The 16,238-nt window shown below is 41.3% G+C and overlaps 1 protein-coding gene across 26 annotated transcripts in view; it reads right to left on the reverse strand.

Moving 5' to 3' along the window:
* Positions 1-12,326, reverse strand: part of SLIT2 (slit guidance ligand 2) — a 241,109-nt gene extending 228,783 nt beyond the window's left edge. For 25 of the 26 annotated variants that reach the window (XM_085545665.1, XM_015862756.3, XM_085545664.1 and 22 more), the window contains exons 1-3: positions 12,072-12,322; positions 10,471-10,542; positions 9,309-9,380 (exon numbers count right to left, since the gene is read on the reverse strand). In XM_085545665.1, coding sequence (XP_085401791.1) covers positions 9,309-9,380; positions 10,471-10,542; positions 12,072-12,247 — 320 coding nt within the window. In that variant the 5' untranslated portion in view covers positions 12,248-12,322. Of the gene's footprint in view, positions 1-9,308; positions 9,381-10,470; positions 10,543-12,071 lie in introns of all 26 variants that reach the window. The other variant, XM_085545653.1, reaches the window with a different exon arrangement.
* Positions 12,327-16,238: the final 3,912 nt, after the last annotated feature.

The following is a 16,238-nucleotide window of genomic DNA, read 5'->3' on the forward strand; positions in this document are numbered from 1 at the left end:
CAAATCTCATCTGAAACACAATTGTCCTCATCTAGAAATCTAGATGAGAGGACAAAAAAAACCAAAAAAAAACCAAACCAAACAAAACAAAAAAGAAAAAAAAAAAACAACCAAAAAGGTACCAACACTTCACTGTAGTAGAGATGCATGAAAGTATGCAAAACAACCCCAGCATTAACCAAATCATATTAAATGAACTACTTACTTTCAAGTTTGTACAGCTTCTAGCCACATCTCACTACACCTTTAAGGCCACTCAAAAACTATAGATAATTTTTAAAGAAATAGAAATTATTTTTTAAGTTATCTTGTAATGGACACAAACCCCTAAGATGGAAAGGAAATTTAGAAAACCTCCATAAAGCAATATAAAATCAAATATATAATTAAGCAAGGATGATTTTCTGACAACTTCCATAAAAGAAAAAAAATTAAAAATTAAAAAAAAAAAAAAAGAGAGAGAGAGAAAGAGAAAGAGAAAGAGAGAGAGAGAGAGAGAGAGAGAGAGAGAGAGAGAGAGAATGAGGAATTGAATAGAGTGAGGGAGCTGATATGTCATGTAGAGTTTAGCCAAATTTTGGGGAGACTGTTTAGAAAGCAGGCAAGAAGGGTCTGCAAATAGTCTAGATAGACTTGCCTTTACACAGTAAGTTTTCCTTCAAGTACTCTTGTGTAGCACCTGTACAGGCATCTTGCCAACCTATACTCAGACAGGCTGAGTATAGGTATATATATATATATATGAGTGTATATATATATATATGAGTGTTCTAAGCAAATTAAGAGAGAATTACTCATTGCATCCAATTATTAGTCTAGGCTATTATTAAAACAACTCAACAAAATACACTACAAACTATGAAGGAAAAAACATTTATTTTTATTATTTTATTATTTTATTATTATTCAGTTTTCATGCAGACTCTTCAGATTAAGTGAGGTAATATAACAGCATGAGTCACTGAAGTAACAGTCCTGTAGCCAAAACCAGCATGTAATTTGGAGTTTAGCTGTAAAATTCCAGGTAAAACTGAGGCTTCTGCAGTTAAGGTAAGGAACATACTATATTTCAGAGAGAATCTAAAATATGAAAATGCAGTGCACTTTGACAGGTCATTTTTCACCCGAGACCATTAATATTAAATCTGTTTTTATTATGTTTTTTAATTGAACAGGATAAACAGAATTTTTCCAGAGCAGAAGTAAAATGTATAGCTTTATATTTAGTATCAGTGCTTTGTTGCATCAATTTAAAATGTATTCTGAATACAAAAAAACTGTTTGAAAGAAAAATGATGAAAATACAGTTCTGTAGAATCACATTTAGTTTCAACATTTTGCAACAGTGCAAGTTACCCATTTCAGTAGAAGCAAGAAAGAAGAGCATCCAGCAAACAGTGTCACAAAGGATGAGCACAAAACAGATGTGGGAAAAATAAACAGCTTTCCTGCCCTGGAATTTGTAAAAAGGTCTGCAAAGAGCAAACAGGACTTCTCACTGCAATTTGACTGCTAGACCTACAAAAGGAATCCCATGAGAAACTACACTCAAATGTGTAAAATATATTAAAAATAATAAAGAAAGTTTGTAAGGATTTCAAAAGAAGAACATTGCTCAAAAAGTTTTATCAAATATTTTGTATTATTCTGCAATCAAAGCGTACATACAATCTTATTTTTAAAATGCTATTAAAATACTGCTTCTCTTTTTTAAATAATCACCTTCAAAGACAAACTCCATCTATTTCTGATTTACCAGAAAATTTTCTAGAGGACATATCTGAAGTTATTTCAACAAAAGTCTGCTAATAAGGGATAATTCCTGTAGTATTTTTTTAATTTTTTATTTTTATTTTTTTTTTTTTAAACTATAAATACAGATGCCCCAGTACAATTCCTGTAAGATGGTCTGACATTCTTTTGGTAAGTGATTAGCACCGCAGGCTTCGTGATCTCCTCCCTGTTCTAAGATGAGGAATGTGCTCTGCATTGCCTTTAAACTATGTAGGATTAGCCAACAGAAGGATTTTTCACATCCGTGATTAACAAGGAGTAACTGTTCACCCCCTTCAGGGCTGCTCAAAAACATATTCTCTACCTGAACTCATTATTCTTCTGCTACCTACACCTTCATAAATGGGTTATTAACCCTTCTCATGCTCATATTTTCAGACTGAAGCCAGACAGGTGCTTAAGGAAAAGAAAATCTAAACAATAAACAGGTTTAAAAACAGGGATATACACAAACACCCCAGGTTTGAGACAATCCAGCACATATTTTCCTAGCTGAGGAAGTCAGTGTGTGTTCAGAACATACTCCAACTGAAAAAAGGCTTCAGTAATAAACTTGCATAGCAAAATGAAGTACAGGGCTCAGTGAGGAACACTGGACAACTTCCTAGCTTATGAGCTATGGAAACATCCTAAGAGACCAGTGAAACTTCCATTCAGAAGACAGCTTTGCTGCATATACAATGTAAGGGCTTATTGCCAAAAATCTGCTTTTCTTGAAATTATGCATACAATCACATATCAAAAGAATAATAATTCATTAATTGAATTACCAAAGATAGTCACAAACAGGAGCAGTAACTCAAATACTAACAAAGCATTTTTCACCATGTATCCCAAATTTCACATTAGCTCTTAAACTTCACACCTAAAAAAATTTCAGTACTTAGAAGAATTAATGAGATTTTCCTTCACAAATAAGAATCATCTTCATGATGCTGTTCTGCAATATTTGGCAATTTTTCCAGTCATCTCAGATCTGATCATACAGCCAAGCAAAAGGAAAACCTGGCTGCAGGGTGAAATTTCTTTTCTTTCAAAATCTGTTTTGCAACTGAAAAAGTTGCATGTATTCTATAAAGTACTCAAAAGTTCAAAACAAAAGTGAATGATCTCAAAGTTACTTATAGTTACTTATTGACAGACTTTACTCTTGTGGTAAGAAAAATTAAAAATTCCTCTTTTAAAAGCTAACAGTTTTTCTACTTGGAACTCAGATTTTATGGATACAGCTACTCAAAAATCTGGAATAAGAACACAACCTAATGCCATGCTAATACATAATATGCGGTTAGCACACAGATTTATTTTAAGCTTAAGAGCATGTTTTATCCCTTTAAAATCAAACATACATTTAAGAAACATCAACATTGCTACAAAAGCTCACAGTGGTTAGTTTCCCATCATGTACAATATTACACGAGTTTCTCCAAATGCCTCCTATTTTATTATGTTGCCCACAACATCAAAGGTGGATGCTGGTGGTACAGCAGAGCAGCAGAGATTGATCTTCCCACCGGTGTTTCATTATGTTATGTTGCCATGTAATAGATAGCAGCAGAGGGGCAGACCAAAAAAGTGGCATGTGAAGTGAAGGCATATCACTGAATTCCTAAATGCAGAAAAAAAAATGGTACCCATTGACATTCACTGATGCTTGCTGAACCTTTACAGAGATCAGTGGATGTGGGAACAGCAAGGTGTGGGTGGCATTTCACCAGTGGTAATATTGACACTGACACTGAAAGACAAGCCCTGTTCTGTGCAGCTCTCACAGCATGAAACAGAAAGTGCCACAGTCAGCTCATCCATGTGAATCAGCGGATCACACCAAGAGAACTGTCCACAGAGCTGAATCTTAGCTTCACTGGAAGCTAAAGAGGCAACACTGGAATATGATTAAGCTTACTCCAAGTGGATCCCACACAGGAACAGACAGAACACCATATGCAAGTTTGTCAGGACAAAGCAAACCAATGTGAGGCTGAAGGTGACAGCTTCCTTAACCTCGTTGTTACTGGTGACAAGATATAGTGTCACCACTATAGTCAAAATGGCAGTCCATGGAGTAGCAACACATGAATTCCTCATCAAAAAAAAAGATCAAGATGCAACCCTCAGCAGGTAAATGGACATGCACTTCCTTTTGAAATAGGAAAAGAGCATTCCTTCTGGATTACCTGGAACCTGGACAAACTATCAACTCTGACTTCTACATCACAATGTTCACTAAGCTGAAGTCTTGAATTGCCAGAGTCAGGCCAGAGAAGATGACTACCTTTTTCCCCACAACACAGTAACTAGGCCCAAGACTACTTTGAAGACTGTGAAGCACATTGCCAATACTGGCTGGACTGTCCTACCACACCCACCATGTACTGTGGATTTGGCACCATCTAAATTCCATCTGTTTGTGCTGATGAAATTGCCCCATTTGACATCTCCAGCAATGCAGGTTCCTGTATGTTCCACCAGCTCCAAACAACAGTTTCACATACAGACTTGCACACAGAAAACATACACAAGCAGCACTTCATTTTGCTTAGTAAGTGGAAAAAACTTCTTGAAACCACATAGTTGAAATATACTCTTGCCTTTCACTGCTGTGATATATCTGTAAGTTTCAAATCATCTATATGATGGACAGAATTTCAATAGTTTTCAAATACTCCTGCATACATTTCTCAGCTAACACTCCCTTCACATTAACTTTTAATAATATATTTTAAGGTTTTTGTGAAGATGGGGCTTCCAATAAATAACAAGTACAGGCAATTCCTCAGTTCGGTTCTTTTAGAATTGTGTTGTAAGGTTAAAAAAAAACAACCAAAAACATGAAGTATAACAAAGTATTTAATTCTTGAAATATGTCCTTCTCCATCAGTGATGCATTGTAAGAAGCATGAAAATGTACATCGTAGATGGCTTTCAGTTTAAAAGCTATTTCAAGTATCAACTTGAAGTTCAACCCTTACAGCATTCTTTTCTACAACTCAGGATTTCAGCTGACTCACACCGTGAAACTCAGAGGGGCTGTTTTTCTTATAGGGGGCATAAGCTCAGCCTTGAGACTGCAGCTGTTCAAGAACCTGAGAGTAACATTTTACCTCGTTAGTTTTCTGCAGAAATTGGTGAGTTTTGCTATTGTTTTGTGGGTGGTTGTTTTTGTGTTTTGTTTTTGTTTGTTTGTTTGTTTTTGTGCACATGTGTTAAATTGGCACTGTAACTCTTTAGAGCTACAAAGATGACAAATGGGCATTTGTGAAATAAATCCTAACCAAAGTACCAAAAGTACATGGACTTGGCCTGGGAACTTTTTAGGTCACACAAGTAGTCTCTCTCATGAGAATTATCAGTGGGACTACTCATGCAAAGTTATTCACATAGTCTGTGTGTGCAGAATCAGACTCCAAATTAGTATTTTGGGGACATTCTGTTACCTCAATTCACAAGTACAAGAAGGAAAAATCAGGGCTGTTTTCAAACTACTGCTGTAAAGTTTTCCAATTCTGCCATTATACGGATGTTCAGCATAGTCTTACAGAACTCATAACCAGTATTTCAACTACTTGGTTCATAATTTTATTAGAAAAATATTTACAATTACAAATAAATATTCCCATCATGCAAAAAATTCTTCCACCCCCAACCCTATCCCCCCCTCCCCAAATGAAATGCTAACCACTCTGCTACATAAACAAGCAAAGAATGTATTTATCCCTCAATACCTGTCTATACTGTAATTCTGGAGTACAAAGAACTAAGAAATTTCAGACAAACAGCTTATAACAGAACTGGTTCACAGTCCACAGCCACAATCCTCAACCAAATGCTTTCCTTCAGATGAGGATAGCTTGTAAAAACACTGGAATACTTTAAGAGTAGCTGCAACACCTCAGAAGGTATAGCCCTTGAGGCTAACAACTTAAAAAATATAAAAAAATAAAAAAAAAAAACAAAAAAAAAACACATTTTTAAAGCTGCAATCAGTGATGGTGTTAGTTTCCAGAAAGTGGAGGTACAAGCTGATCCATTTGTTGGAATCAGAGCTACACATAGACAAGTTCAAAGAGGGTTGTTTTACCAAACACTGAGAGAATCTACACAATACAGATGACATGATTCAAACTCTCAAGACACAGGCTGAAAAGAAATCTGTATTCAGAGCAGAGTTAATAGCTCAGAGCTCAAGCAGTACTGCACCAAGTTGGTTTGGGCCACAGCTGGTACCCCTTCAGAACTGAGCCTTCACACAAGCTGCCGGAGGTTACACCTAAAGGAACACCACAATGTATCTGAAGACTTTTCAGAAGTATCCTACTACAAGGATTACAGTAAAACCATATTCATCTTCACCAGGGTCTCCCCAGCAACTCAGTTTTCCACACACATCTAAAACCTAGCTAGATTAAGCTGCTGATTTCCCCCTTGGAATGCTCTCCCAGTCCTTACATGGCAGGCACTACTACAGGACCATTTATTGCTAACTGAAAATAACAGCAGTGCTGCTGCTGTAACAATCACCTGTTACAGTAGTGTTTATTGTGGCTGTGGTTTCCATTACAGCTCTGCAACCGCACTGGTGTGACACATTCTTGTTAGCATTGCGTACACAGTTTTATATCTAGCATACTACAGACCTCTTGTAGCTCAACTAAACTACAGGAAAAGCATTTCTAACTACCTAAGGGATGTACTAATATCTTTAATCAGTTTTCTTCTGGAAAAAAAATTGAGAGTTTCTTCACAAAGTGAAGCAGGACAGGATGACCCAGAGCACTTAAGGGTTGAAGTCATTCAGCATTTTGCAAGACCACTTCTTCAAAATGGTATTTAACAATGAGTAAATCACTGACCAACCAAACATCTCCTCAAAAAGCAGAGTAACTGAAGTGATTTTATTACTCAAAATCCAGTTTTAAAAACATGCAAGAAGCACAGCTTCATCTAAAGACTTTATTTTTTTCCCAACAAAGAGAAAATACTGTAAAGGCTCACTCTTCACACTAGAGACTGTTGAACTACAGATGACATTTACAGTCAGCCTGCATATTCCAGCACAAGATAACCTAACATGAAAAAATGCATAACTTGTAAGAAATTTAATAAAGCAAAGCAAGTTCATTTAGGATCCACTAAAACTCTTACATGTTTCCATTACCGCACTGAAAGAACTACATTAGGTATTATTTTGGAGTAGCCTGGCACACTGCATTCACATCTTAAGAAGAAAAAAAAAAAAAAAAACAAACCAGCTTAAAGCACTTGCTATTTATTGTATAAAAGAAAACACTTGAAGTACCCACAAGTTCCCTGAGAAATAGCCCTGAATTTCAGAATCCCAAGGAGATGAATTGGCTGTCAGATAACAATGGCCCTTCGTCAGATGGGCTTGGCAGTGGTAAACAAGAAATTTCTCAGCTTTTCCTCACAAATATGAAATATTTGCTCTTAGCCAACAGCTGCGGCAGTTTAAAGACATCCTGTGTATTTATTCAAATTACAAGTCACCCACACACCTAACACTGACTGTATTTCAGCAAATTTAAAAATACTCTGACAATTACTGAAGCAGACAGAAAATAATTCTGAAGACAAAGCAGAATCTAACTTTGTGGGTGTAAAATTGACTGAACTTCCTAAGTCAGTTTTCCTGCCGAAGAGTAAAGAAAATAACCTACAACAGTAGCTACAGTTATCAGAACTCCTCCTCTGAATTAAAATGTTCCAGTGATGTGTGATACTATTTATTTGAAAGTATTTCACTGATTTATCAGGAAGAAAATAAGCAAAAATGTAATAGCAAAAGCGAACACTTCTTACAAGTATAAACTATTGAAGTCCAATTTATCATTTTCGGTATCACAATTCTGTACTCAACTTCAGAAATCCTAGGACTAAATGGTACTTTAATCTACATGCTATTCTCAGGGTGTATTATTATTTTTAAGTATTCACCATTACGTAACAGGAACTTTCTTCAAGATAATCAAGACTACATACTGTTTTAAAACTTCAAGTATTTTTTGTATCTCAGTAACAAATAACACACACAGCAGAAGTGCAAGGTTTTTTTAGCATTTATTAATGTTTCATCTACATGTTCTTACTCTTGCAATACAAACTACACTGCTGTTTAATTTCTTGTTAGACCCTATAAACCAAATTTAGGAATGCGTACATATTATTCCAATATATTCCTCAGCAGGAAAAGCTACACTGAGTCCCTAAACTTTAGTATAAAGTTTAATACACATTGTAAAAAATGTTGTATTAAGTCTTTTAATATGACTTTGAAGAATCTGACTACGCAATGCTCAGAGCAGCCCAATTTATTATTTAATTATTCAAAAAAATGCTATGCTACACAGTAACAAGTCCAATTTTGAGGTCAAAAGGTTACCTTATTTGATGAGAAGAAAAAAAGACAATCATCTCAAGTCCATGATATTGCAGATAAAGGAATTACAAATTAGCCGTTACTAAGTTTCTTGAAAAGCTTTGTCTGTATTTACAAGATGTAACGGCTGTATGTTTTTGACTTACGCAGAGATCAAAAGCATAGCTGCTTTAAAAAAAATGTTCAAGCCAGTGCAGCTTTGCAGTGCAGGAGTGATATCGTTCTGAAGTTAAGGCACCAGTGAATGCAAGTAAACAAGATCCCAGACGCATGCATAAAGAACATGCAATAGAATGAAAATGCAGCAACTAAGATGCCTGATAATGAAAGCATTATAGTTCTACACAAGCATACATTAATACAGTTGTTTTCTCAGACTTTACTAGCTCCAAGCTCAAACTATACTCAACTATCAGCATCTGGCCTTTAATGAGATCCATTTTGTAAGAAGTTGTACAATGCATTTTAAGTAATGTTTTCATTTGAGGAAATGCAGCAAGATCAAGTATACACAGAAAATTAATTCCCAAACCTGCCCAACTTCTCTGCTACCCTCTTACACATTTTCTATTTACATCCTGCTGGAAAAAAATAAGGAAAAGAAAAGCCAATGTCCACATTTCAGCTTTACTGGACAAAATGCTCTCTTCCCTGCAGCACGCATTTTTATTTATTTACCTTTAAAAGTTCAGTTCAGTTCAGAAAGTTAGTTTATATTTTTTCTTAAGTCTTCATAAGAGCTTTATGCAGGAACTCACATCAAATTCAGCTATTGCTGCATGTCAAAATAACTTTTCACAACACATAATAATTTCCAATGAGACATCATATAAACACCCAATACCCAAAAAACAGGCTGTTGGAGTTGCACTCACATTTTAAGTGTCCACAGGAACACACTTCATAACATTCACGATATTGTCACCAAGATATGGAAGTTTACACCTCAAACATGGACTGTTCTATCAAGCTTTCCCCTCAACACCCATACAGATTGTTTGAGAACTTCTTACTGTTCCTATATCTCAATAAGGACGTCCCAAGTTTAAATGTGCGCTTTAACACCTGATTTGGTAAGAAATTATTTTCTGATACATGTAGGATTAGAAATACTTACAGCCTCTCCAGTTCTTTTAAATCCTGGAACGCTCCTCTCTCAATAGTGCTAATCTTGTTCTCCATGAGCTGACTGAAACAGAGAAATTTTTGTACATAAGTTTTAACAGCTCCAAGACCACTTGTTGCATTAACAGCAGTCGTTTACAGACAGCCCTATCTTCATTAAAATGCTGCTACAGTTATTCTAAAGTGACAACCAATGCAACATATTTGACTGCTATTGCCCCAAACCTTGCATGTGCTCATATAGCCAAAAAAAAAAAAAAAAAGGAAAATAACCCTCATTAAAATCGATTTAAATTGAAGGGTCCCAAGTTGAAACATACATGCCACGCATATATGTCAGTGCTCTCCAGTGAGCTTTAAGACTCCAACTGAACAGTACAAAAGCAAAATGAGTCTCATATAAGAACGACATAAAAATACAGAATTGTGGTACGCAGGAAAAAAGACAACAGCAAATCAATGAATCAGTGAAAGACTGCACAGTAATTGTCACCATAATAGTAGTTTTAAAAAAATTAAAAATTACTACAACATGATACACTGCTTAAAAAGAAAAAAGGCTGTTATTTGACTACTTGTTCAAATAAAACAGCTTTAGCAAATAAGCTAATTGTACAGTATTTTAAACTTGCTCTCAGTTACCCTATCTTCCCCCAAACCCAGTCCCAGAAAAGCCTCATAAAGCTTGCAGAAGGGTTTACAGAACTAACCCAAATTATTCTCTGATTAAATTCACTGTTAAAGTATATAAAGCAATAATCATCACCTGAGACTTGCTTTTATATTGAGCAGAGGAATAACTTTTTCCTTTTTAATGAATTCCCCCTATACTTCAGCATACCAATTTTCTACATGAACTATAAATTTGCTAAGCTTAAGCTCCTTCTTAAGAAGTTATATGCCAAATTAAAACTTCCATTCCCTTTACAGCCTTAAGAACAGATTTAAAGAATGATAACCGAGATGACATTTAAGGCATTTTTTAACTTATTTCTACCAGCATATAACATGGGGGAGGGGCTGTAAATTCAGAAGCAGTAGCACAATAGTTGTAAAGAGATGGATAAACCAGAGGATAACCAGCTCAACAGTTTTTATAACATGAGCTGTAGCATCAGTCCAAGAAGTATCAGTGATAGAAAGACAGAACTTACAGAACTCGAAGGTGCCTTAGACCAGCAAAGTCGGTCTTGGTGATTCTGGTGATGTTATTTCCATTAAGGTCCCTGAGAAAAATAATTCATAAGCAGCAAAATTAAAACATTCAGAAGTTCTGCATTTTTTCCCCCCTCTTTAAATTACTTAATTTTCACTGGCAAGTTTTTACTGGGTGTTTTGCTTTGTTTTTTTTCTTTTTAATTAGCAAACCTGAATGATACCAATGAGCCATTCCTGCAGCACTGTGCAAGCACCAGCCTTCCAAGTGACCGAATGAGAGTTTATCTGCACAGTGGTAGTTTCAAACTTTGTTATCAGAGACCCTCACAAAGTGAGTTCTTCCTACCGTTATATGGCTCACATTTATCTTTAGCAATCATGAACAGCCTAAGCCTGTCGGAGCAGGTCAGGTCTGCCCAGTTAAAACTGTATCTAGAAAACCAGTAAAGCTTCTTTATGGCCACAACAGTATCTGTTAGGGTTACAATCTGACAGTCACAAAACTAAACAAACAAGTGACTGAAATCAGGACAATCCCCTAAATTTTAAACAACTTCCAGCTTTCATGCTATTTCTGCATAGGCAGAAGAGAGCTCTTCTTGCTGCAGCAAACATTAGCTTTTGAAGCAGCCGTACAGTTGTTGCAGAGTAAATACTTCGGAACAGCATTTTACAAAAACTGAACACTTCATGTGTGGCACAGGAAGCGATACTGACTGCAGAACACAACGCATGGTCAAAAGCAATGGAAAACTGCATTAAGGCCCTGACATTTCTGCTCGTATGTCAGCACTTCTTTCTTTTCTGGAGTTGTTTGCCCTTTTTTTCCCCCTCTTTTTATTTAATTAACATTGTAGGTCAAGATATATAGGCTTCCCTCAATTCCAGTCACTGCAAATAAAACCAGACTTCACAATTCCTGAGGTAAGCCATTAGGAAGTGGTATTGCACAGAAACTACATTGACAATTACAGCTCATTCCCAACGCATTTGGGGGAAAAAAAAGTCACTGTTTTTGGTGTTTGTACCACATGTGGCCAAAACACCACTGTGAAGAAACCGCACAAGCCTCAGCAGAAATCAGCATCCCTGACACTCAGGGTGAAATGCATCACTTGAGACATGTGTTCATAGCCTAACATTTAGATGAGTTATTAGAGGTTATAAAAATAATGCGCTCATCTCTTCCTCTCCCTTAGATCCCCCCAGAAATAACAGGAAAGCCGACCACATGCTCGCTCTTCTACGACTGGAAAGCACTCTCAATGGAGAGCATTCGAATGCTCTCAAAAAGCGGTTGGGGTGGGGGGTGAAGGCCGCAGTTCAGACGCAACTTCGCGCCGTGCGGGTGGGGAAGGGGCTACAGCACCAACGCCGGCAGCGAGCGGCTGCGCGGAGCTCCGCAGGGGGCGGTGGGCGCTGAGGGGCAGCTGCCGCGGGACTCCGAGCACCGCAGCGAAACGGGCAAAGGAAGAAGGGGCCGGAACCGCCACCCCCTCGTTATATATACAAACGGAGGGCTGCGGGACCCCCGGGGGCCACCTCTCCCTCGCGGGCGCCGCAAGCCCGCCGGGAACCGCCGGCTCGGGGTACTTACAGCCGCTCGGTGTTGCGGGGGATGTTCCTCGGGACGCCGCGCAGCGCCAGCCCGTGACAGTCCACCGTGCTTCCCGAGCAGGAGCACTGCGCCGGACACGGCTGCGGCGCCGCCTCGCCCGCCAGCAGCAGCAGCAGCCCCAGGGCCAGGGGGAGCCTCCCCCAGGCGCACATCATCGCCGCCCGCTGCGCCCGGCCGGGGCCCGCCGGCCTCGGGCCCGGGGTGGCGCGGGGCGCGCCGCCCTCCTCCTCCACCTCGCCGCGGGGAGCGCTCGGGCAACTTTCAGCGTGCGGAGAAATCGAAGTCCTCTCTATCCAGAGCCGAGCCGAGCAAACAAGCCCGGCAAAGTGCGGCGGGTGGCAGCGATCCGAGGCTGAAGGCAACTTGGAGGGGAGGGGGCCTGGCCGGGCCCTCCCTCCGTAACCCGTCGGATGGCGGGGACGGGCGGCACTCGGCTTTCGGCTTCAGCGGCGCCGGCTCCTTCGCGTGCTCCTCTCCCAGCCGTGACTCCCCCCGGCTTCCAACTGGCGCTGCGTCCGCTCCCACGCGTGTCCCCGTCGCGGGCCGCTCGCAGCCCCCGGGGGCGGCGGCGGGGCTGCACCGCGCACACACAACCCTGCCGCGGGGCTCAGCAAATCATCCCCCACTGGCAGGCATTCATCAAACTGTCTCACGGAAGGAAGAGGGAGGGAAGATTAAAAAAAAAGTCAAACACACGAGATGATGTTGGGCTCGGGGTTCGGCTTTCCACCCCCCGCGTTCCCTCCTGCTGGAAGCTCCCAAGCCAAGTTTAGCAGGAAAGGGCTGGTCCTAAAGGCCGATAATAATAAGCAGCTCGAGAAGTGATTCGTTGCCCTGCTGGAAGGGAGTTCATCCACCACCTCCTTCTCCGCGGTGACAGATCACAGCTATAGATCCTCCGGTGATAGCTGAGCGCGGTGAGCTGCGCGCCCGGCTCCGCTCCTCGCGGTCTCCCGGATACCGCGGCTGCGGCAGAGGACCCTGATGGGAGAGGTGGCGGCGGCTCAGTCCTTCCAGGTGAGGCCGGTTCGGCAGCTCCCGAGCTCACCGCAGCAACTTTCCTTCTCTCCCGGAGCCCGACGAGGCGCAACGCCTCAGGAAAGCTCCGCGCCCGCTCTGCTGTCGCACCTGAGCCGCCGGTGCCGAGCAGCCCGGCGGCGGCGCTCCTCCTGCGGCGGAGAGAAGCCGGAGAAGGGAGGCGACACGCCGGCTCCTTCACTCGCCCCCTTGAACAATAGGATGGCACCGCCGCCCGCAGGCTGGCTCTCCTCTCCGCAGCAAGGTGCCCAACGCCGCTGTTCGCGGAAAGTGCCCCGAGGAGCGGCCGTCAGCGCCGAACCGCCGCTCCGCTCCGCCTCGCCCGGCGCGGCGCCCCTCGCCCCGCTCCCACGGAGCCGGGAGCGCCCCACGCGCCGCCTTATATAGGGGCGGTGGGGCCGCGCCTCCCCGGCCCCGCCCGCAGCGCCCCGCGCCGCGCTCACTGGCTGCGCTGCCGCCCGCCCCGGCCCGGCCCCGGCCCGGAGAGCGCGGGGGGGGACGGCGGCGACGCCAACAATGAATGAAAGTTGGGCGAGCGAGGAGGCGGCGCCGGGAGGGGCAGCACCCCTGAGAGCGTGGCGCTTCCCCCCGCAGGGAGTTCTACGGGGACTTTCTCACGCGGCCTCCGGGTGTCAAACGGAGAGAGGGAGCGGGGCTGGGGTCCGCCGCGATGTCTGCGTGTGTTGTGCCTGGAGGGAGAGGGAGGGAGCGGGCTGAAGCGTCTCCTGCTGCACTTGTACACATCTCCGGCTTCTCACCGAGGATCTTGTGTTTTGTTTCTCTCACTGCTGAGGGAGGAGGAGGGTTTTCTTGGCGTTTCCTTCAGTCACAGCTTTCGTGTGTGAAGCGTACCACAATCTCCCATGAATTGTTTTTGAAAATTAAATGAGCAAGTGTTATTCCATACATAAAAATATGTCGAGTAGCAGCATGAGCGCTGCTCTTTACCATCCTCTTCCAAAAGTTGTATTATGAATACTCACAGTGTTCCCGTTAAATTTTGTTGTTTCTTTTCATTGCATCTTCAGCATTCCTAGGAAAATGTAAGTGCATCAGGTTTCTATCTAAACTGGTTTTAGTTTTCTTTCCTTCTGCATGCAGCTCCATGCGACTGGCAACATGTCATGAAACCTCATCAATAGATGACAGTGATTTATCTTTCAGCCCCAGCAGGGATGGATGATGAAGGCTCCAGCAAGGTGTGGTGTGTAAATGCTCCAGGGAGTCCCTAGTTCCTTCCATATGGCTACATCCAGCTGAGGCTCTTCATCCCCGGGGTCCCTGCTGCACAATCCACACAAGAGACTTTCCCTTTCCTGGTTACCAAGAAGACAAATTCTCCCCTCGGAAACACTCTCCTAGATCCAGGTTAATCTGCCCAGGTAGAAGCAAGCAAAGTTAATCCTGACTCGTCTTGCTGTGGAACGTGAGACAAAATGAAAATGTCTGAAATGTATGGACCTACAAAAAAAAACCAAAACTGTTCTATTTTATACCTGTTTGTTCATGCTGGACTCACTGAGAAGCAGGAATGCTCTAGGTTTAGCTGGTGCAGAAAGAATTCAGTGACTGTAAGGGAAGATGTTGTCTTCCATGTATGAATGCTTTCTACTCTTTTCTCCTATTGATTGTTTTAGGTCTTTACAAAGGACTTAGGAAGGATTTTGCAACTTTCTAGCAGGCAACAGGAAGAAAAAATAAATGTAATCTAAAATATTGCTTTCATGCCTCTACTAAAATCCTTTATCTTACAACTCCAGACAGAGAAAATACAGAGAACACTAATGTAACTATTCAGTACTATTCATTACTTCTTTCAAGTACCAACTGCATCCCAAGTGTAGCCGAGGACAGAAGGAAAAGAAATAATAAACCATTTTTATATAGTAATTTTCTGAAAATCTGAGTCCGTGTTTAAAGTTTTAAATGTTTCTGAACTGCTCTGTGCATGGCTGATTCAAAATCTAGGCTGGTCTTAATTTAATATACTTTGTTTTCAAAGAGACATATACTAAAGTCCAAAGAAAATCAATTTTTATTCCTCTTTGGGGGGCTCATTGATTTCTACCATGCCTACCTTTGAAGCATACCTTTCATTCATTCAGATTGATTTTCTTGAGTGACTCCCCTCCCAGCACATCACAACTCTCCTTTTGTGATCCAAATTCTTTAACGGGAGAGCTCCCCATATCCTTACTGTCTGAGGGTGAGGCCTCCGGTAAGATCCAAGATAGCATCATTCCTGGAGCACAAACCTGGCCCCCACAGAGATCCCTGAGGCTGCCCCAGTTGCCTGCAGAAGCATCTTTCAAAGGCAACAAGGAAAATATTCCCACAGAGGCGAAAGATGGGGAACAGTTGTAACAGGAAGCCATGGTGAACAAAAGCAATTACAGACGTTTGTCAATGGAAGAACAAAAGATTTTCTGCAGCTACATCAGAAAATTCAAACAACAGCTAAATGAACTTCTGTGTTCTCCAGCTTCACTGTACTACAGTCCACCTTTTGGAGGACAGGTATAATTAAGAAAAAGAGAGGGAGGGAGGGAGGAAGGAAGGAAAGAAGGAAGGGGGGAAGGAGGGAGGGAGGGAGGGAAGAAGGAAGAGAGGGAGGGAGGGAGACCCCCCCAAAATTAAGAACAGAATCCAGAGCATTAAAGTAGAAAGAGCTGCTATTCATGGCTGAGGTGGGTAGTGCTAAGGCTGAGCACACACACCTGAGTGAGCTCTATGAAAGAGAGTTAACTGAGTGAGCATCAGTGTAGCTTAATGAGGACAGTATGCCTGAAAGACACTGAAACATATGACTCATCAATTTGTAAATAATTAAGGTTAATAAGATGAAAGAATAACCAGCAGAGATATATAAAAAATAAACAGTATAAATTAATCTAGTTTTCTTCTTTGACAAATTAACTAACTTTGTGGGTAGGAGGAATGATAGATATGAGCAAGTTATTGCCACTGTGTACATTAATGTTCTTCTGAGCAAACAGCTTAAATATAGTCAAAATCTAATGGCTGGAATGAGAACACTTATCCAGCCTTACATTCAGAGTATGGCTGATGGTCATACAGTCTGGGAGCATACAGACTCCTTTAAAAAGC

The sequence above is a fragment of the Coturnix japonica genome, chromosome 4 (assembly GCF_054131305.1).
Source record: "Coturnix japonica strain WE chromosome 4, WE-NBRP24, whole genome shotgun sequence".
Taxonomy (NCBI): Eukaryota; Metazoa; Chordata; class Aves; order Galliformes; family Phasianidae; genus Coturnix; species Coturnix japonica.